Source organism: Plectropomus leopardus, chromosome 13 (assembly GCF_008729295.1).
Source record: "Plectropomus leopardus isolate mb chromosome 13, YSFRI_Pleo_2.0, whole genome shotgun sequence".
Taxonomy (NCBI): Eukaryota; Metazoa; Chordata; class Actinopteri; order Perciformes; family Serranidae; genus Plectropomus; species Plectropomus leopardus.
Genome location: NC_056475.1, coordinates 25,942,526 through 25,966,006, shown reverse-complemented (window position 1 = coordinate 25,966,006; position 23,481 = coordinate 25,942,526). Strand labels below are relative to the sequence as shown.

General features: G+C 40.0%; 1 protein-coding gene across 12 annotated transcripts in view; it reads left to right on the top strand.

Moving 5' to 3' along the window:
* Window positions 1–23,481, top strand: part of LOC121952124 (RNA-binding protein Musashi homolog 2) — a 332,436-nt gene that overhangs the window by 237,815 nt on the left and 71,140 nt on the right. For all 12 annotated transcript variants that reach the window (XM_042498631.1, XM_042498626.1, XM_042498630.1 and 9 more), the window contains 2 exons: window positions 5,998–6,080; window positions 21,510–21,624. In XM_042498631.1, coding sequence (XP_042354565.1) covers window positions 5,998–6,080; window positions 21,510–21,624 — 198 coding nt within the window. The remainder of the gene's footprint in view (window positions 1–5,997; window positions 6,081–21,509; window positions 21,625–23,481) is intronic.

Genomic DNA, 23,481 nt, shown 5'->3' with positions numbered 1-23,481 from the left:
ATGGCCTTTGCAGTGGCTAATGTTAGCTAGCTTATTGTCTCATGTGGTCTGATAAACAGATGACAGAGCAAGGAGGGGCTGAGTGAAAGCGCTGTGTGCACTTTTGCAATAAAATAGGATTAAATACATCAGTGTATGGGAAACACGGGGTTACTGTATAAAGCACTTGCATCATGTGGTTGGAGGACGTCAGGACAGAGAGGGGGGAGCTGCTGGAGGAGGGTGTACTTTTACTGCATACCTCATCTTTAAATAGACATTAGACATCTATTTATTGTCCAAAACTATCATTGCTGTCATTGTTGTATCTGTATGCCGGTATATATGTGAGGCAGTTTGTGTCATAGCTTGTATTTATCTTCCCTTTTAAAAAATAATCCCTGTTTTTAAAATTCTGTTCATGCTTAACATTGACCTAGAAAGGTGTGGATAATAAGCTCCAGGTCTAGTATTTCACTGATAATACATATGTGTTTTACATCTGCTCTCATGTACTTATGGCAGTATATTTAGCTGCAGTCATTGGGGAGTTGGGGGATGCCTGCTATACCTGCAGCAGTTGTAAATTATAACACACTTAACTCTGCCTTGTGTTTTCACAAGATTTTTGCAACAAAAACTAAAAGTACCACTGATAATAATACACCCCCTCAACCACCTAGCTCATATTTTATGACAAATTAGCACTCCTGACAGAAAGGATAATTAATGACCATGCAATCCACTGACACTGATTTTTATGCCTCTGCGCCAGCAATAGCTGAGGGCAGAGGCATTATGTTTGCATTGTCTGTATGACGTCTCTATTTATGTCTGTCTGTATATGTGGACTGATAGGAATTTGGTTGCCATAAATCAAAGGTCAAGGTCACTGTGACCTTGCATCCATTTCATTTTCATGAACAGGATATCTCACTTAATTAACTTGAAATTTAACAAGATATATCACTTAATGATGAACTTGATATAATTTTGTGGCCAAAGGTCAAGGTCAGTGTGACCTTCCACCCCTCTCATTAACGAAGACTTCCAGGGAATATCTTCAAATGTGGCACAAACATTCACTTGGACTCAAGAGAGAAAGAATTAGATGGTTATGGATCACTGTGACCTCACAAAACATGTTCTTGGCTAAAAATCAGGAATTCAGACACTTATTATGACAAAATTTCGCATAGATATCTATCTGTTTGTCTGTCTGTCTATCTATCTATGTATATATATCTTTTTCTGTAACCTAATTTTAAATATATAAACATAATAATAATAAATATAATTTTCTAGATATTTTATCAAATGCTCGTAAAAGGTGTCCTAACAGCACAAGAGAAAGTGATGTCCATCCAGTCGTTTAAGGGTTAAAAGTTAATTTTCAAGCTGCAACATCCACTTTTGTGTCAAACTTTGCAGGATCAATTTGGAACTTCCTCCATTATCTGCTTCTGGCAGATTCAGCTTTTTCTCCAGGTTGGGAGGGGCTGGGTGTGAGCGCAAAGGGGGGAGGAGGGGAGAGGGCGTTTGAGCAACAGCAGCAGAGAAACCTGGAATGAGTGTGAAATAAAGAGCGAGCATGATGAAGGTGGTAAAAGGCCGTGAAAGCAGGCTCCCTGCCGATTGTGCGGAGCGACGAGATGAGGCCGAGCTCGAGCCTGCCTAATAAGTGTGAGCAAGTGCAGCCAAGAGGCCTCAGCCAGTAGCCACACAACACCTATTATCAGCCTCGCTCTGCCCAAAAAATCCATGTGTTTCCATTTGCAGGCTATTGTTTAAGCTGTGTGTGGGAAAGTTGTTCGGCGCGAGCGCGTTGACACCTCTCTACTCGTGTCTGTCACCGCTGACAGTCTTTAATAGTCTCGTTGAGGTCAGCCTCCCGCCATGTGTGGATAGTTTTTGAAGAGAAGGGCCGGGGATGCATGAGCACAATCTCACTCTGCTGACACTCTTTGCAGGAGGAGGGTGGGAGGAGGAGGAGGAGGAGGAGGAATGCTTCTGTTGGTGCTATTTTGTGGCCTGTAATTGTCTGTAAGGTCTGTAAAATAGGATAGTAGAGCAAAGGACTGCACTGTAATGGCGGGGCCACAAGTTCAGACAGTCCACAGGGGGCGAGCAAGAAGGCGTGTGCTGAGCCGATGAGAGAGAAAAATAGGGATGTTTGTTGTGTTTTTCTGTGTGTATGTGTACAGTACACATTCCAATAGCGCAGCAAAAATGTATTTTTTTGTTCATTTAAACAGATCCAGTCATGGGTGGAAGGGCCCTGCTGGTGGTAGCTGTGGTGGGCTTGGCCCTGACCCCAGTGGATATAATGGTGCAGTGGAAAATGTCCTGTCAGTTGATGGAGGAGCCGCCTGTAGCAGCAGGAAAGAGTGTGGCGACAAGGGCCATGTGTGTTAACCTCTTTCCTTGTCACTTTTTCTGTCTCCCCTCCGCGCCCCCCCCTTTTCATCTACACCTTTTTTCTCTTCTCTTTCTCTCTCCCTCCTGCCCCCCCAGCTCCCCCCCCGACTCCACTCCCTCTACCTACACTCCTCCGTGACAAATTACTCCTGGCTGTTGATTTGTTGGTTGTCAAAAGTGCTCCTTGCGCTGGCATGAAGGTGGGTTGAACAGGAGAAGAGGGTGCAGCCCACCCCCTCATCCCCCTGTTCTGCCTGTCGTCATCACTACCAGTCGCATGTCTCCCCCCTCACCACCATCACCTCACACACGTGTGTCGCCACGGCTCAGTGTTGAGATGTCTCAGTGGAAATTGATATTCTGTCTCCCTGTTGACCGTGTTTAATCAGCTCACACATTAGGTTTCCAACCCGTCTTTTGACAACGCCGTTGTGATGTGTTCTAGCTGTGTCGGGAGCAGGAGAGGGGTCGAGGAGAATCTTTTGTTATTTATGGAGGAGGAGCTGGAGGAGGAGCAGGAAAGAAAAATGTCAGTGATTTGGGCTATACAGAATAGTTCAAGGCTCCAGAGCCTCATTTGTAATGTTGACATTCCAAAAAGACATTTTGCAGCTGTTTTGTTTGTGTGATTTTTGTATTGTTTTGGGATCTTTGCATGTCTAGCCAGTCTGTAAAACCTGTTATTTCTGCACAGTCGCAGATAAAGATTAGGCTACACTAAAATTATCAACATGATACTGTTTATAGAATTATATTCCAGTGGTGGCTGCGTAGGATTGTGTCCAGCTTGTGTGATCCGAACATTTCCAGTAACTTCAGAGTATTAAGTTTAAAAGTCAAAATGTATTTAAAAAATATCACATCATGTTTTATCTCTTTAAATGTTCTGCTTCAATCCATTTCAGTCAGTGTTTATCCTTTCAAAAACATGTTCACTGCACTCAAAAACAGTTTAGTCTACCGCCTCTGTGCACAATGATGTGCTCTAGCAGCAGTCTAAAGGCATCTTAAATTTTATTTATTAGTTAAAGAATTTTTTTTTTTTTATTTATAAAAAGGAAAAATTAATTTAATCCAATGCATCACTTCATTTAAGGATTATAGGATTTATAGGATTTTGTTATATGATTTTTGATTTTTTTTTTTAGGTTGATAGTGTCATAAAATATGATAACAGCTATTCAAAGCTTTATTTGAAAACCTCAAGAGAAGCTATTACATTTGAATATTAAAAAAAAGACATTCAATACATCCCTGCCCAAGAGATAGCAGCAGCTCTAAACAAAGAAATATGTGCTTTTCCCAGTGATGTGATGAATTTATGGAATAAACTGCCCAGTAGACTAATAGTACTTACCAAACAACATTCATGTGGTGATATCAGTATGATATGATCAGTATAGCAGACCAGTAAAATGTACACTAGCCAAATGGGAATTGACTTATCCACTGAATTAAATGTCATACAGATAAGGGTATTGAATCAGAAATCCTTAAAATTCAATGCTGTGATATAACATCTTAACATAGCCAGCAATGATAGACATTTATGTACCAAAGTCCATTTACTTAAGTACAGTTTTGCTGTACATGTACTTTACTAGAGAGTTACCATTTCATGTAGCGTTATATTTCTACTCTACATTTAATAGAGAAATATAGTTTTTACTCCACTAAATTAATTTGACAGCTTTAGTTACTCTGCAGATTAATCTTATGAATAAAAAATATATTACATAATGATGTGTTATCATAGCTCAAACCACCCAGCAGTATATTAAGTAGTTAAAATGAGCTCCATATTTACAAGCATTAAAGTGATGAACACATTGAATTTTTCAAAATTGTAAAACAGTAATATCATATGATTCTGCACTGGGTCATTCTGCGTAATCAATACTTTGACTGTTGGTACTTAGGTATATTTTGAGTCCAGTACTCTTTGTTCTACTTGTAACACAGTATTTTTACAGTGTGGAACTGCTACTTTAATTTAAAGAGCTGGATATTTCTTCCACCTGGATAGGGATATCAAAAATGAGATATTAAAGGAAAAAATACTTAAGTATCAACTACAGCTGCAACAATTAGTCAACAAAGTGATATTTTTTAATCGACAAAAAATTAATAGTACATATTTTGAAAGATAAGCAATCATTAATGTAATAATAATAATTTCTTCAAGCAAAAGCACCAAACATTTTTGCTTCGGGCTTTGTGTTATTTTCTGCTTTTCTCGATTTTATCTCAAACTTTGGAATGTTGGTTGGACAAACAAGACATTTGAGGACGTCCCTTTGGACTGTTGGAAACTGTGACCGGCATTTTTCACTATTTTCTGACATTTTGCAAAGCAAACAATGGATCAATTAAATGAGGAAATAATCTGTAGATGATGGAAATGATCGTTAGCTGCTGCCTGGTGCAAACAAGAGCTTTTGTTTGCATAGCATGTTATACCATATGTGATAGTAGGTGGATTTGTGCTTGTGTGCAGCATGCCAGGCTCTGAGAAGATCCTCCTCGAGTCTTTGACCTTGAGATTTGTCCTGTGAAGGAGATGATGACTGTGAGCTGATGTCTGAACGCATGAATGTGTCTTAACTTGTATGAAAAGGACAATAGTCACCATTGTTGAGCTCAGTCAACAAATTGTATATAAAGCTGCTTTGTCCCATTAGTGTATCAGCACCTTTACCCATTCATGACTATTTTTGCTGTATCATGTGACATTACATGATCATAAATTGACGTGAGTGGAGTGCGTGTTAGTCAGATGGGATGTTGTCTGCGGTGACGGCAGGTTTTAAGCTCAATCTGAGGTGATTTTTATTTCATCACGGGGTGTTTGCCATTTTGAAAAGAATCTCATCTCCTTTCAGCGCCACTTGCTTGCCTTATTCACTAACTGTTTCTCTTTTGTGCAGTTTCCTCTTTTGCAAAAGTGATAGAATATCAGTTTTCCTTTCAAGCGCAGCTATACAGACACTGGATTGCTTTGTGCATCGCCATCAAAACACAGAGGAGAGCATTGCAATCCACTTGTGTTCAAAAGTCTGAAACCATCTCGTCTCTCTGTCTTTGTGTTAAAAGAGGGGTTAAGCTTTTATCCTATAAATATGGCATGAAAATCCCACTGTCAACGACGCATTCATTCTAAGGCCTGCATTAACATAAAAACGAGGGCTTGTTATACAGTGAGATTTCAATAAAAAGAACACAAAATGCATTTAATGAAATTCAGATGCCAGGCCCTAGCTCCCTGAATCTCATTAAATGAGCTTTGTGCTGTTTTTCCATCTTCTCTTTGTAGAAGAGGTCCTCGAGTGCCCTTAATAATGTGGCAGATTTCATCATATTCCTGATTTAAAGAGGACAATGTCTGTCTTGTTCACTTGTTCTTCTCCATGCCCGAGCCAATCTCCACAGATGTACTCTGCATAGTTTCTGGATGTGGCTCGTGATAATATTCCATCCTGTGCTGCATTTTTCTTTTTTAAGCTCCTGAAGTTTTGTTAAGGCTCTCCGCTAACTCATTCTTTCTTTCTCTCTCTCTCTCTCTCCCTCCCTCCCTCCCCTTCTCTGTTTCCCTCTGCATAGGATTTGGTTTCATAACTTTTGAGAGTGAAGACATCGTAGAGAAAGTCTGTGAAATTCATTTTCATGAAATCAATAACAAAATGGTAAGTCCACTCATTTTTTTTTCAATTCCAGGTGGGTGTTGAAGGATTAATATTTGATTTCTTCTTTTCCCCTAGTATTAATAGCGGAGTGTGTGTGTGTGTGTGTGTGTTCATATGCACAGGCTAACACAAACACACACACATACACACACACACACACACACACACACACACACACACACACACACACTCTGGATCTGTGGGTCTCAGGGATGGGAAAGCAGTGGTGTGTACTGCCCACAAACCGTGAAATTGTGTGGCTGAGTTCTGCCTGTCAGGCTGAGGGACGGGAGAGTGGAGCCTGTCCCTCTCCTTTCTGAATCCTCGACCACACACACACACACACACACACATACACACACACACAGGTGGAGATGTCCAGGGGAGCAACAGGGAAGCTAGTGGCAGAGGCAGAGTTCATTAGTTGGGGATTAACACCTTCCACAGAGTCCCAGTGATGCTTGTTTTATTTACACCGGTAAAACGGTCATCTTCGAGCACCCTACAGAGTTCACTCGCACTTTTCCAAGTCATCATGTCTCTTATGATAATTGACAGGAGCCGACTTCAGTGTAGCGAGTGTGACATTAGGTCCTCCTTCACCCAGTTCCGCCCTGCAGGCCTCTCGAGAGAACTTGCATCATTTGAGCGCTTCTGTGGAAAGTGATTGACTGGAGGGAATACTTGTCTTACTGCTGAGGCTCTCCTCTCTCTCTCACTGTGTGTCTTCACTCTCTCCCAGTCTCCTTTCGAAACTGACTGACTGGCTATCTGACTGACAGAACCAGCGTAGTAGAACCATGTTCACCAGGGACCAGCCCAGGTCACACATGACCTCGGTATACATCCCTCTGCGTCCCCTGCTCTGCATCACAGTCCGCACTCAGGACCGGACAAAAAAAAAAAAAAAAAAGCCAGAGTGTGACAGAAATAACCGTATGGAAGATATTCGGTCACAATCAAAATGTCTCAGATCCTTTGACATGCAGGCAGAGCACTGTGAACACACGAATATCACACATCAACATGAAGCATGAATGCACACGCCAGAGGGTCTGTTTATGCACACAAAGCAAAACAAAGGCTGCCAGTGCTGTCAGTTCTTGATTTCAAAACACTGTTTACAACCTGTTTCTGCACAATTTGTTATGTTACAAAAGTAGCTGATAAGACGTTTGTTACCAGTGAATCTGATATCAATCCTCTCAAGCACATTTCTATATCAGTCAGTATTTTCTGCATCCCTCTCCAACTTTTACCGTGCAGAAAAAAAATGAGCCTCATTTAAGTCCAAGACACAGCCTATTTGTAAGGAGTTCTAATTAGATAATAATTGGATTGTAAACAATAGTGCTAATTAGGAATGCAAATGTGCTTAACAAATTGTAGGCCGAGTTAATGTTCAATAATGTAATAATCATTATTAATTCACACAAGGCTCTTTTCTCTTAAAGAAACCTTCATTTTGAGTTGATTTTGGCGGCCCCTGGGGACAAAAGCGGTATTGTTTTCATGAGCACTATCACCCAAATTTATATATATATCTTGATTTGTTAGTCCTTGAATTTGTCTTTGAAGCAAGTGACACAAAGATGCAACTTATCTTTAATATTCTTTTTCTTTTTTTTTTAACCCAACTGATTGCAGGATGCATAGTGATGGTGTAAAACCACGTCATGAAATGCATTATATTATATTATATATTATGTTATTATTTGTTTAAAAAATGAAGAATAAATCTGTCTACCTATTCTACCTTCTATATTCAGTGAAAGAATCGGGGTAAAGTGAGACTAATTACCTTGGGCCCCAGTTAGAGTAGGGGGAGCTTGGAGTGAAAAGTTTGATTTTATTTTTCTAAGTAATTAGTGCCATAACATTGGCTGAATAAAGTGGTTGAAAAACTAAACTTTGTATTTTAAATTGTGGAGTGCTGACTGAGCCCCCTTTGATCCCTTGAGGATGCAAAATGGTTTAGTTTGCCCCTGCACTGGGATTAGTCTCTAAACACTGCTACTGTTGAGCTGGGTGACTGCTTATGCTCCTGGAGCACACTGTCATGCCTCTTCCCAGAAAAGGGAAGTCAGGGTTCCAAAAAAAAAGACAGAAAGGAAAGGAAAAGGAAGCAAACTGACATTGTAAAATGTAAAAGTGAATGACTGAGACATGGATCAAGAGAGAAAGGCCAGGGGCCCCACAGAGACTACTTATGCATAGAGCCCAGAGTATGGCACAATGGCCCTGATTGGAGAATTTATAAAGTAGTGTTATGAGCATGTGGGAAAATGTTAAACTGTTCCTCCCATGAGAAGCATGTATTCTATAAACCTTCAGCACCAGCAGCAGCAAAGATACTCAGGTCTACCTTCTGTTTGCATAGAGATACAATAACATTAATTCCTGTTAAAGCACCTTTCTTGAGAGAAGCACTTTGCCCTTAAGACATTATTTAAGACAAATAACACCACTTGCCTTCCATTCATTCTCTCTCTGCCGCCCATTCATGCATTGCAACTGCCATTATTATCATGAGAGATATTTTCTAGAGAGAAATTTATAGACAGTGAAGAAATTGTGTGTTATTTATATTTCTTCATCCTCTCACTCACACCCAAGCTGTCTGTGATGCATCATCTAACAGTCAGTGCATACACAGTTACTATTATTGCTATCAATATTTAGTAAATCGACTGAAGGGGCCCCTTTTGTTTGGAAGCCTCAAGTCTCTTGCACTTATGACCACATGCAACTGTGATGTGATACACTGTTGTGCATTGTTGTACGTCGCACAATGTCAATAGAAAATACATTTGCTGCCAGATGACTGCAAAGCCAGCCTGTGTGTGGTTTCTTATAAAAGGAAATGACACAAATGGAAGCCGTGTGACCCATCTGGGAGTCTCTGAGCAGAAAATCTGAGGATTATTGAAGGGGTACAGTATAAAAGGACAGAGTGAGGGTCACTTTTCTGAGGCTTTTGTCACCTATAAGGCTCCCTCTTGGCAACACCTACTGTACATTACATTTCCTAGGATGCAGGAAATACGCGTGTCCCTCTCCTGCAAAGCGCTGACATCTTGGAATGTTGGCAAAGAGGGAAGAATGTGGAGTGTGTTAAAAGCATTTTTCAAAGGCACTTCAGGTTTTTTTACCGTAGTCGCGCGGAGGAGAGTATTGGTTCTCTGGTGTCTGAAGCACCAGCACACAAAATAAAAAATGCCTCCTGTCTTCATCCTTATGAAGTACCATACAGAAATAGACCTCATCCATCCTCCCCGCGAGTGTTATCTAAGATGGTTCTTGAATAATTGATGCGGACAGAAATTCCACCCCACTTGGGAGGGTTGTGGATGTACAGGGCACCCCACCTTCTCCTTGCCCCGATCTCTCAAGGGCTCTGGCGGCGTAGTGGGTTGGTGCCCGCTCAGATGTGAGTGACTGGACCTTTTAGTGACTTGGTCAATCACCCCCGTGTTCGTGTGCCACCGAGGCCTCACTCTCAGGAGCAATTCCTCTCTGTCACAGTGAGTTCAGCCTCATTTATAATTAAAAATAGGGTGCTGAGCAAGAAGCTATGCCCCACCAGTTGCACTCACTTCTGTAGATGGTTTTGCAGGATGTGATAAAAGTATGGATTATACTGTGCAGGGCTACACATTACTTTAGAACCATGATTTAGCAGCTGCACCTTTATTAAAGCAAGTACATATTTTGGAGTAGAAATCAATAAGCATAAGATAGCTTGTCAGTTTCTCACACTGTGCGGTTTCCTCATATATGAACGGTTATCATACTGTAGTGAGACAGTCACCTTAAAGGGATAGTTCAGTTTTTTTAACAGTATACTCTGTTAAGTAGATGTAAGTCAGCATGCCCCCAGTTTGGAGCAGCAAGCAGAAGTCTGACACAGATACTAAGAAATGTCTTGCTGTGGATGGGGGCCAGAAACAAAATTTATTTTAGCCACCTAAAAAAAAAGTTTCACCTGAAACAATCAGTATTTGCTGATGTGTACTCTATATTGATAACGTTATTACTGCTTTACCCTAATGTCAGACATTGATTTCCAACGGGAAAATGAAGTCGTTATATTGCTCTCTTCAAAACCAAATCCATTGAGAAAAACATTGATTTGACATTGCTGAGCACAGGAGCTGCTGGTCAACCACTGCCTCATACTATTATTTTGTTTGTGTTATTGTCTAACTTTGACATTTAAAAGGATTATTTGGGATTCACCAAAGTCACACAATAACACAAACTAACTAACTGATCGAAGCACCTCCCCTGATCAACACCCTAAAATTACTGTTATTGTCAATGGAGTCTGGTGGCTTTGACTAAAGTAGAGAAGGAGAACTGAGGTCTTTCCTGTCAGAACTGTCTTTTTAACAGAGAGGTAAAGCAGTGAAAATACTTTCTGTATAGATGCACTTAAACTGATAGTATTTTTATTGTGGGACTTTTTTTAGGTGGCTAAAATATGCTTTGTTGCTATTGCCCATCCACAGCAATGCATTGCTTAACTCCTGTGTCGGTATTCCTGTCTGCTTCTTCAAACTGAGTGTGTGCCGACAGACATCTACTGTACATAATACACTGACCATGGATAAGTAGCACATATAACCCCACTTCAAGAAAATCAGAACCATCCCTTTAAGACAACCAAAGAAAGGTTGTGAATTCCATTGCCAAAGACAGGAGTCCCTCTATCACTCCCCACCCTGCCGTTATGCATGCGCAGCTAATTCATAATAATACCTATCAAGTATTGGCTCTGATGAGCGAGCAGTGTGCCATTAAAATGGACTCACATTGGTTTTAGTCAAGTGCTTCAAGGTAATGTTCTTTAATGTGTCATTTTTAATATTCAACAGTAGCGAATGAACACAACAGGAGGGAGGAATTTTCTGTTAGTCGTCAATTTCTCACTGTGTCTTCCTGACATGACCGACCAATTACTGCGCTGAGGAGCAGAATAAGCTCCGACTCTCTGAGCCGCCAAGGAAAATACTAATGCTGGGAGGCATTCATACATCAGCCTTTATTATATAGATACAGATATACTCGGCACATTGTATTGATACAAGAAGAATTGTGAAGAAAAATGGCATCATGTAATATTATTATGGATGCTGCATTTTTTGTACAACAGCACTATATAGTGAATTTTTTTATTGCTGAGGGAGTCGTTTGAAAGCATCATTTTCCTTAGAACTTTTTCTTTTTAACTTTCATCCTAATACAGTTTAACTTCTAGACAGAACAGAATTTAAAATTAAGTCTTTTAAATAACATTTTGCCAGTTAATTCATGTTTTCTATGCAGTGCTAAGATCAAATAGTAACACTAAGAAGAGGAAACTTTTTAAAAACTGGTTAGGACCATATAGTTTTTTTACCTGCAGTTTTACTCAGATTACAGAAGTGAGTGACAAGACCGTCTCAACAGGATAAAGCACCCTACTGTAGGAAATTCTCTTCTTTTATAATTATAGTTTTCTTCGTTTCATGATGTAATTTCCTCTGGAGACAAACTCACTTTGCAGTAAGTAGCTAGAGTTCAAAACCATTGTATTGCAGTCTGCATAGACTTTTCTAGCTCTACTTTTAAGACAGTAAAAGGTTGCATTGGCAGATAAGTACCCTGTGCAGTGTTTTTTGAGTTTCACTCAGGAACTAATGTACTTATGCAAGGACTCCCAAGTATTATACACAAGATAGTAAAGCTTCAGTAACTGTATATATTATATTAAAGTAAAAAACTGTTGCAATCTAGGTTTGTTTCGGTCTGAATAGTGAGGTGGACATGAAATAGCAACTTTAAGGTAAAATAAAAGTGAAATATTAATATATATTATAATAATAAACAATTATATATATAATAACAAATAGAAATTGAAAAAAAAAAATAGTTCAAGTACTATTGCTGAGAAAGGAATAATTACAATATAGAATTAGACAATACTAACAATTTAATTATTCTCGCTAAAATATTTATCTTCCCACAGTATTCCATCACAACTAACGTTACAATATGAATTACTATGACTGCCAGGGTTGGATTTTAGTAACATTTTTGCATGACGTCAATGCTAATTAAGAATCCAAATTGCCAAGTGTGTGTGTGTTTCTTTAAATCAGATCATAATCTGATTGTAGGAGGTGTATTTCCTAAAAACATGTACGATGTTCATGCATCATAAGAACGTCAGTAGTTCATGAAGCCCAACAACTTCAACATTGGCTTAATTTTTTGGTGGCTTGGTGGAGGCATGTTCCAAAAATCTCAGCAACAAATCTTATCCATCCAATGGGAAAGTCAACATATTTGGAGTTGGTTTTAAGACATAAATTGACACAAGCGGGTATTTTTGTGCTGACTTTAACACCATGGGTGTTAAGCTCCTGATTTTGGTGTGATAAAATTCCCACCAGCTGCATGACAGTCATATTCTTGATGGGGAAAAAATGAAATAACAGCCTTAGCAGCCTCTCCTACAAATAAAACAGACCTAATGCTTACATTTAAAAGTATAAAAAGCATTTAAAAAAAGCATGTAGTCACTTCTAGTTAGCAGACCTAACCATATTGTTAAACTGTGTGAAGTTAATATTTAATACATAAGGAACTACAATTCCTTGAATACTACAAAAGAGCTGACGAGGCTGGATAGTTTGAAAGATTATGTTTTCAAGGAGCAGTTCACCTAATTCAATCAGTCGGTGGATGTTTTACATTTAGTTGTGATAAAGTTTCTGTGATATTAGTAACCTATAGCATGTATGTTATGTCTGTAAGTAGATCAGCTAACAAAATCTAATTACCTTGAATCAGACCCATATTCTGGGTTTGTGAGTGCCAGCTGTACCAGTTCTAATGTTGTGTGTTGAACCTGCAAAACAATCAGCTTTGCTGCCGATGAACATTAAAGTTTAAAGCCCTCAAACCAGAGGCCATGAAGTCAAGTGCCTGTGTGTGTGTGTGTGCGCGTGCGTGTGTGTGTGTGTGTGTGTGTGTGTGTGCGTGCGTGCGTGCGTGTGTGTGGTGTTCGCCTAGTTCTTATGTTGTATAAATCACCCCTGGACACACTTGGCTCTAACTAGCTATCGCTATTTTTAAAGCAGATTTCTGCAGAGAGAATCTGCAGTCTCTGGGTGTTGAAAATGTCTTTGAAAATATATTTTTTTAAAGTTAAATCTTTAACAGTGTTTGAACATCAAGTGCCTAATAAGGAAGTAGGACCACCCTTTGGAGGAGTTTGAGTCCCTCATGTAGTGCTGCCTTACAGGTTCTGGACTGTGAGTAATTGGATGTTTACCCTTCATTGAAGAAGGAAAGCTTTGAGGGATGAAGGAGGTGGAAATCCATCCCGCACTCTGCTCTACATGACGTCCCATAAAAGACACATGATGTTCAGATCTGCTGATTGAGGAGGTGATGGAAGCCATTTGACATCAACATGATGATCATGGCATTACTTTTGAATGTGTCTCTCTGTGTTTATGGGGACAATATCACCTTAGAACATAGAAACATGTTAAAGCAAACATTTTTGGCACCGCAGGGAGCACCTGGTTCTTAAAATGACCTCATATTCTGTAGCTTTTACATAACCATGCAGAGATATCATCAGACATAATGACTCCTGTAAGATTGCTAGCCATTGAAGGCATCATTTTGCTTTATCTAAAACTTCTTATCATTATGGTACGTTATCCAGATTCTTTTATTGACAATGGATGCAAGCATTTCAGAATGGAAGGTCTGCAGTAAATACTCTATTTTATAAAACATATGACATGTAGTTTTTGTTTGGACTGGTTCACAAAGGTCTTAAAGTGACTCTTTCACCCCTCTTGAGTGTCTGTTATTAACCCCAGAGAGTCTTGAAATATCTGTAGCTGACCTATAGTGGAAAACAGATTCGGGGGCGATATTCACAAAACACCCTTAAGGCTAAAAGTAGCTTTAACTGCCAGAGCTAGGAGAAACTCAGCACAAACTTTAGGACTCTGGAGTTTTTAGTCTGAGAGGAATTCAGAAAGTATTTCAGGTCTGAAAGTTGATCGCAAGTCTGAGAAAGAAGTTCAAGGTAGCCTAAAGGAACGCTCACAATCAGTCAGCTGCTGTTATCATGCCAATAGTTTTGAATATTACAAAGATAAATAACTTTTAATTGTTGAGTTTATGTGATTTAGGGGGATGTATTTGAATAAAATTGAATATATTCATAAATAAATGTATAACTTTGTTTTCTTTGGTGTATAATCAACTGAACCTTAGAATCGCTCTATTTTCTTGCTTTGGAATGAGCTATTTATATTCACATTAGTGGCAGGGCCTTGCCAACTTAGTCTGTCATGTTGTTTCTACAGTAGACCAGAATTTAGATGTCAAATATTGATTGTAGATAGGCCCATTCCTGTTTTCGCGTTGGCCACCATAGTTCTCCTACACCCTTGGCACACAGTAGAAGTTTCAGTTGGTTGCAATCTGCAACCTCACCACTAGATGTCACTGAAACTTATACAGCCAACCTTTAAAGGCATGTTTTTATGGCAGAGAGTGATAAAATTCCAATCTATTTGCCAATTAGTCAAAACAAACCAAGAGATTGTTTGCACAAATTTGCATTACTATCGCCACAGATAAAACAGTTTGCATTGCAAGACCAAAAAAAAAAAACCAAAAACAAAAAGAATCAAACCAAAATTTGTCCAACAGTATATTAAGTGTACAACAACCCCACCAAGTTAAATAAATAAAGCTGGTTTTGTAGCCATAGCTAGATTTTCAGGAGACATTGGTGCAATATTTAAAACCTTGTAAAGGTGTCTATCTATAGATACAGGACTATCACATCAATATTTTATTTTGCTGCATTTATGACATCTCAAATTTTTAAATGACATCTACTTGCTAACCTACCGATCATTTACTAAAGATATAATAAATAAGTTCATCCATGAGACATGATGTCATCCCTGGCAACAGAGTTAACCCACCCCTTCTCTTAGCTTAGGAGTTTTCTCAGTTCCTTAGTAAGAAAATTGCTCTTAAAAGGAAACTCTCTGTAAGGAGCTTTTGGTACAATTTTGGAGGATTCCGAGTGATAAGATAAGATCCTTTGTGCATTTCGCCCCTGGTAATCTTGGAATCACAGGAATTACAATGGATTCTTATAGAGGCAAGTTTTCAAAGGAGAGGAAAGTATCAAATTGTCTGTAGAAACTTCTCAAAAAGACTCAAAATCAGCAAAATTTCATTTTCTGCCTCATAGTAGATTCAGTAGTTCAAGTCCAAAACACTCACAAAAATATTACTAAATGCAATGCAACTGCATCGCCCTGTCAAGCATGCATGCAAGCATCTGCCACGCTTAGCTGTATAGAGTGCTCTTTTGTTAGACCTTTTTCTTCACATAAACTGCTGAAGGATTTCGCTTTAAAAAAAGAATATTGTTTTAAGTTAGTTATCAGTCATTTTGCTCTTCGACTCAACCAGTCGTTAAATGGTTGTGAGCGGCCTTTTCTTTAAGTGAATAATCCCACACCACCATGCCTGATGTTGTGCATTCAGAGCCGTGACATTTCCTAACTTTGCAGTCTATGTGTTTTGACTGTTCAGCTGGGAGTGGGCGCCGGAGTAAATGAATCACACTGTTTCCTTTCTTCAGTCTGCCAGTCGTCTGATGGAATCCATTCACTAGTGGAGCTAATAGTAGCCGCACACCTCCCCCTCTACACACACACTCACACACACACACACACACACACACACACACACACCACACCCACAACACTCGTCCCTGAAGGACAGCCATTGACAGTCCATCCCGCCCACACCTTCCCGTTACACCTACAAGGTTAATATGTATAGGAGATGTATTGAAAAGGTCATAACTAGAGTGTCTCTCTGCTTTATATCACAGGGTTTGTGCATGAAAACAAAGGCAGTTGTTTGTTTGATTCTTCATCAGTTGCGCTGTTTTACTACACTGATCATGTGAGAATGCGAGGTCCTGCAAGTGCATATTGCCTTATGTTTGTGTGCATACTGTTTGTGCACCTCCTAATTTCAATATCAAGCTCCGTTGTTGCTGGATGGAGTTATTTTTAAAAGAATAATAACCTCAAAAATCCTGATTTCATAACCAGAAAAAAATACACTGGCGGAACAAAATAAAATATTCTGCAATGACACAGGAATATTTGAGGTTTTTAGATGGAGGTGATATGGAATTTATTACTGATTTACTTTATTGCTTATTTGTCTCACTCTGAATTCAAAAGCAGGAACAGAAGCTGTGGATAAGCTTTAGCAAGGTGCCTGTTTTAGTGTCCTTCACAACTTGGGAATGTGTTTTCCCATTTATCAATGCTTGCATGGTGATATAAATTGCACAAACAAATTATTTTATTGACATTAACACATCATGAAGCCTTATCATTAAACTTGTAATCTAAACATTCAACTGGTCAGCATTCCAATTAGAAGAGTTCAACCGAAAATCGAATGTGGTAAATGAAGCACAAAAGGCTACTTTTTTTTTCAATTCTGCACATTTGTCAGAAAAAAATGTTTGTATTGTGTATTTCTGCAATCTACAAATTAGTTCAATTTGTACATTATTTTGTAGCAGATACATTGAAACATTTCTAAATAAAGCTGTGGTGATGGTATTTTTAGGTTTAGGAACAAAAGCCACTTGGTTATATGTTATAAAAGATTATATTTTGGCAAAGACCACCCACATTTGATGGCACAAAAGCAGGGAAAAGGTTGGTGAAAAACATCCAGGTTATGTCGCTCAAATGCTGCTGGGATATGATGCAATGTGTTGTTAAAAAAAACATCCTGTTTCAGAGCAACAAACACCACAGGGGAACAGCATGTTGCTAAAAACATCCAAGTTTGGTATTAAAACACCCAGATTCTGTGCCACAAATCCTGCCAAGAAAGAAAGAGAAGAAAGAAGAAAGAAAGAACAACCAGGTGTGGTTAAAAAAAAAAAATGGTGTTATCATGTGTGCTGGTCTTGAACAGTGTTCTGAGGAAGGGTCTGCAGCTTTGCAGCCACATTATCAACCATCCCCTCACCCTTGACAAAGTCAACTCATACACCACATGACTTTAGAAACTTTGATATGTTACATATGAAATGTATGAATAGAACATATCCACAGCTTGCAGAAACATACAATATAAATATCTTCACGACTGGGCTCTTGTATCTTATCGTGCAAGACTTTCCTGACATGAGTATCCACAGGCTGCTATATGTCAACATCTGTCTCCTTATAGCACACAGCGTTCAGGGGTCGTTTCCTGTCGTTGCTCTGGATTACTTTTTACTGCTGACAAACTGGGCTGCAGGTTGCTTGGACCAGATCCAAGGCCCACTTTTTTTAAACAGCTGTAGGTGGCATGATGCAGTCTGAATGAGTGCACCAATAGCTCAAACAAACACAGCAAAGAGCTCCCATGTTGGTGTAATTCAACCATGCAACACACTGTTTTAGAAATACATTACTATAAAGACTAATTTAAACTTTTTTATAGTGTAGTGATACTCAACTTGACTTGCTTGCCAGTTGCAGCAGCCCCATAGATGTTTCTAGGATTTTAGAACATTTTTAAGGATTTTAGAACATTTCTCAGATTTTAGAACATTTCTCAGATTTTAGGACATTTCTACGATTTTAGGACTTTCGTAGGATGTCAGTCCTTTTTTGAGGATTTAAGGTCATTTCTAGGACTTCATTACATTTCTAGGATTTTAGGTCGTTTCTAGAATTTTAGGTCATTTCTAGAATTTTTGGACTTTTCCAAGATTTTAGGATATTTCCAAGATTTTAGGATATTTCCAGGATTTTAGGATGTTTTTGAATTTTAGGACTTCTCTAGGATGTGAGCAGGAATTTTCCTTTCTAGGAATTTAGGACATTTTTAGGATTTTGGGACATTTCTAGGATTGAAGGACATTTCTAGGATTTTAAGAGATTTCTAGGACTTTAGGACATTTCTAGGAATTTAAGATATCTCTAGGATTTTAGATTTTGGGGGCCAGATTTGGCCCGTGGGCCATAAGTTAAGTATCACTGGTATATAGGCTCTGCTGTTTGGCTCTCTGTGTTCCTCCCTGCCTGGCATCTTGGGTTACAGAGTGACACATATCTCAGAGATAAGCTATCAACTGCAGTATGTCAGTGCAGTGACAACTTCTCAATATATGTAGAGAACACGCATGTTGAAGTAAATATACCTTGTCAACACTGGCAGGAATTCACTTCAACAGTAAGCTGTCGTGCACACAGTATGTGTATGTTTGTGTGTGTGTGTGTGAGGGTGTTAGCTCCTATTTTCACACAAAACCATGTAACTTTCCTGGCACTGAAGGCAACGCAGGTTAAAGGGGTTTCCCAATTTCTCTACAAGGTACAATGGCTCTCAAAGACCTCCGTATACCACATCTAAATGGCAGATCATGATACTTTTCGCAGCGCAGTATTGTGCTGCCTTTATAACTTCGCGAGTCATAATTCAGTGCAGTATTTGCAGTTCAAATGATGGCATGTAAGTGTAATGTTTTCCAACAGTTGCTGAACCTTTGCAGTGCTTCACCGTCAGGCTCAGGATTGTCTTGCCGTCCTCTCTGTTCTCCTCTCTTTGACTCAGTTCACTCTTGAAAGCTCCTGCCTCCCTCCCTCACACACTCCTGTGTGTGTTTGAAGCAGGTGAACACCCACACACTCACACCACCACAGTTCCTGGCTCCTGGCTGGTTTTTAAATCCATGACAAGGAGCCCTCTCTCTGAATATCAAAGATCGGCATCTGAGAGCATGTAGGCATGACTCACACCCGGGCCTGTCTTACTCCCAGCAGGCCCACCTGAGCGTCCAACTCGGTGGATGTGGCTACTGCTGGAGGACGCTGAGCAGACACCGTCTCTGAACTCCACTGTATTTGTCAACCCGGCTATGTGAACATGTGGAAATCTCAGCAGTGCTCTGAGATTTCTAACCAGCCCGTTTGTCCCACCCAGTTCCTGCTTCCATGCCGGGGGGTCATTCCCTGACGATGAGAGCGCCTGTGCTCTCTTCAGCACAATGTCAAAGCATTGCAGGCGAGCAAGGAGGGCAGAGCAGCTGTGACAGCTACAAAGTGGCTGAGGGAACTGTGTACTTTAGTCGGTCTGCTTCAAATGAAAGGGCTGCTAACAGCAACAAATCACAGCTGTGCAACGCTGCAACTTTCCCTCTGTGATAGCAGCCTTTTTCCATTCCCTCTTTACATTTCTACCTCTCTGCTCCTTGTTATACTATTCATGTAGCCAGTGGCGTGTCCAGACTATTTTTACTCAGGTGGCCCAAGAGGGGCACTGACTTATGCAGCGGTAGCATGAAGTACGTGCGCTGCTGCGGGCACACACATTGGCATAGCTTTAATTTACCTTTTTTTCTCTCCATTTTCCATACCTGCTTAAATTACTAACATTGCAGTGTTTTACAGTAATGTTTATAGTTCAGCTTAAAAGACAAACAGACCTGCCCATCAGAACACAACAGAGTGACACCACGCAAATGTAAAATAAAGTGTCCATACTTTGTTAAAGAAATTGTTCCTCCAAATGTAAATAGTACAATAGCAAATATATAGTGCAAACAAAATTAAAGTGTGAAAAAAATTTAAATAAATAGGCCCGTCTGAACAAGCTTTTTAAATAAATGTATTTATTATATTTTCTTTTTTTTCTTTTTTATTTTTTTAATGATACTGATTTATTTATATTATATAATTTAACTAAAATGGTAAGATCCCTATGTGCTCAGCTGAGATTGGTTTTTATACCGCTGATCGTTGAAACTGGATGGTATATGAATATAGAAGAAGAAATGCAGATTTGTCATGTTTTTTGGCTGATATGGAAAGCAACTTTTTCGTTTAGCAACATTAACAGTATTTTTTATTATTGGATATTATTTTATTATTATATTTTTTTTAAAAATAAAGTAAAATTGGTCGAGCCAGACACTACTCTGGCACATTACTAACCGAAAATTCAGTTTCTCATTAGACAGTTCAAACAGACTGTGCAGATAGTCATAATGGGCTGGCCAACCAGATTTCAGGGTGGCCCATTCCACCCTAGCCCGCTTCTTAGACACGCCCCTGCATTTATCACAGCAACTTGGTACAGACGATAAGTTTTATTTCAACTTGCAAAGTGCATGTGTGAAAGTGTGTGAAAGTGTGCGAATGTGCGCCGCTGGCCTGTCAGAGTCGTATATTTGTATGGATGCCGGGGCTGCACCTCGGCTAAGGTGTACACAACGCTGGCGCAGTAGCCTGTCTTGTGCAGCAGGCCAGGATGACATGTGAATCGCAGCAGCCGAGAAAGCCCTGCTTAAGTGGAGGCAGTAGGGAGAAGCAGCCGAGAGCCAGGAGGCAAACAGACAAACAGATGGACAGGCTGATGCCAAGCAGGCAGTGGAGCAAATAGATTGTGCAGCATGGTGAACAGACTCAGCCTACCAAAGAAACAACCAACAGACACAAGACCATGCCACCCCTTGTCAGCCGATCGTGCTTCTCTATAATTCATCGAGATAGGATAGATATGTGGTAAATAGGACTCTCATCTTCCTCCTTCTCCTCATCTGTCCCTGTCACATCCCTCATTTGATATGTGTTATGTAGGAGGAGGAGATGTCAGTCTTGCAAGATGGGAAATGAGCAAAACCTGTGTGTGTGAGAGAGAGAGAGCTGGAGTGAGAGGGAGAAATGCAGGGGAGAGATGGGTGCTGCGGGTGGAATTGGACTGCGGGGCACTGGGGACTTCAGCCCAGCAGATACACACAAAATAGAACCATTGAGCGCAAAAAAAAATACTCAGAAAACACACTGTTTTTCACCCGCGTCAGATTTTAAATGCGCTGCCCTTGCAAGTTAAATGAAACATTTTGTCAAGCGAGATTATTGCTTTTGAGATTATTCTGTTTGGATTAAACAAAGAAGCGCCTTTAACAAAGAACCGACATACTGCCACACAGCGGGACTGCAGTAATGGCATTGCAGAACAGAGCTTCTCCTACCTTGATGTCTCAGAAACACTTGGAAAGTATTAAGCTTGTATTTCCCTGAGGCATTGGGCACATGCTCACTGGAGCAATAACCTTTGCTTTAATGCAGGAGGAGCATGATTGTAAGTTTTCCTCAGAGACCTTCCTCTAAAATGTGAGGTGCTCAGATTGACTCAGTCTTGTTTTTCTCTATGGAAAACATCTAGCGCTGTGCAAGTCAAATAGAAAACCACCTTAAAGAGCTGAGACAGCCCTGTCAGATCTGTCTGGTTGTGTACCTACACAGTCTAATGCTTTGCCTGTGTGTGTGTGTGTGTGTGTGTGTTTGTCTGTCTACATAGGTAGAATGTAAGAAGGCCCAGCCCAAGGAGGTGATGTTCCCACCAGGTACGCGAGGGCGAGCCAGGGGTCTGCCCTACACCATGGATGCCTTCATGCTGGGGATGGGCATGCTGAGTGAGTCGCACTCACACCATCTTACACAATAACACGTACATAAACATCCACATCTATAAACATCCTTTACATGACAAACAGGTTTAAAAATCATGCTGGAAACGTCCATCGAATATAGAAATTATGCATAAAATTCTTCATGTTTGAAACAACAAAAACAAATTTTCTACCAGGGTGCAAGCAGAAACATATCATAGCCATGAGCTAAGATGGTGGGATTTAGCCAGCATGGACTGTTGAAAGTTAAAAGTTGTGAAGGATCAAGACCTTTGACAGTTTGTAACTTAAAGGTTTTATGATGAGCTTGTCTTTTGTTGACGTTCCTGGATGGCGGGACAATTTACGTTTGTTATTTGCATTGTGTCTTTTCGAAATGCGCTTCTGCTCTCACAGAAAATGTACAGTTTCTGCTCGTTACTTGCAATTTAAAAAAAAAAAAAACACTTACAACATAGGTAAAACACTTTTACGTTTATTTCCTTGTGCAATAAAAGCATATAGTTTGGTTTAGGCAATAAAAGCATATGAATAGATTTCGAACAGCAAACAGCAAGCCCGAGTATTTTAGACCTCCCCTCCCTCCTGAGACTTTCCAGCTCCTTAAATCACAGCAGCTTCCAACGGCGTCACCAACTGCCTTTAAAGGTGCATCTTTGCGTCGTTGCCTGATGCTAACATCACTGACAAAGCAGCGATATTTGACAAGTTGTGAGTGAGAACAGTTTGGGCATGTTTCAGGTACATACATGAACATGTCTTGTGCGTTTTGTGATGATTGGGTCAGTGGTTGTAGAGTGAGGTGTATTTATGTTATGAGCTATGTCCTTTTCAATATTATTGGTCAGTATGTTCAAAACAAGCTTTTATGGACTTATGAAAAGCTTGGTCCAATAAGGTTCCAAGAGACTTACTGGCAGAAATCAGATATATGGTTTACGAGGAGATGTCAATAATGTGTTTTTAAAAACCACATTTGGTCTGAAAATGTGGTCAGGTTGACTTCTGGTGGCAAATTTGGATAGTGAGTACAAATGGTATATGTTGTGTGTAAATCAGTTGTGGAGTTTGATTTACGTATGACTTTTGAAAGGTGACCTTTAGTTTTAATCGATCAGCTCAGTTGGGGTCATATATTTTTCATGTGTTCATGATGTATCACCTCATGGGAACATTACTGAAGAAAAATAATAAAATAGCACAAACAACAAAAGGATTCAGCAAATTTTGGCTTGAAGCCCTTAAAATATGTAACATTACATGTGTATGGGAGGGTTCAGACGAGGCGTCAAACACAAACGCCATTCAGTCATCAATTCCTACCTTCTAAAAAAAACAACTTATGCAAACTCTTGTCTAGATAGCCCCATTAGGTGGGCGCTGCCCCTAATTAGGCTGCTTCAAGGTGTGCCACCAGTGGCCACTGTGGTCTATTTCTGGTCGAGTCTGGTACAGGCAGCCCCTGGGCATATAGGAGCAGACCAGCACATTAGCAGGCTAAATGAAGAGGAAAATTGGTGTAATGTCATATTAAGGATTCATCACTGTGCCCCCCTTAATGGGTAATGAAGGGGACACACATGTCAGGGAGAGATCTCATCTACAGGGACCTCAGCTGCTGGCCCACCCCTCTTCATTACCATCCAGCCCATGCCTGTGGCCCTTTTTATTTAACACTATTGCACTCTCTGCCTCCCTCCCTTCCTCCGCACCCACCCACTGTCTCTCTGTCTGCCTATTTATCTGTCTCACTATCCACCTATCCACCTTTCTGTCTGTCTGTCGTTCACATTTCCTATGCATATAATTTGTATGTGCGACCCAGCCAAATGGATTTGCCCTCACATAAAAGATTTATTT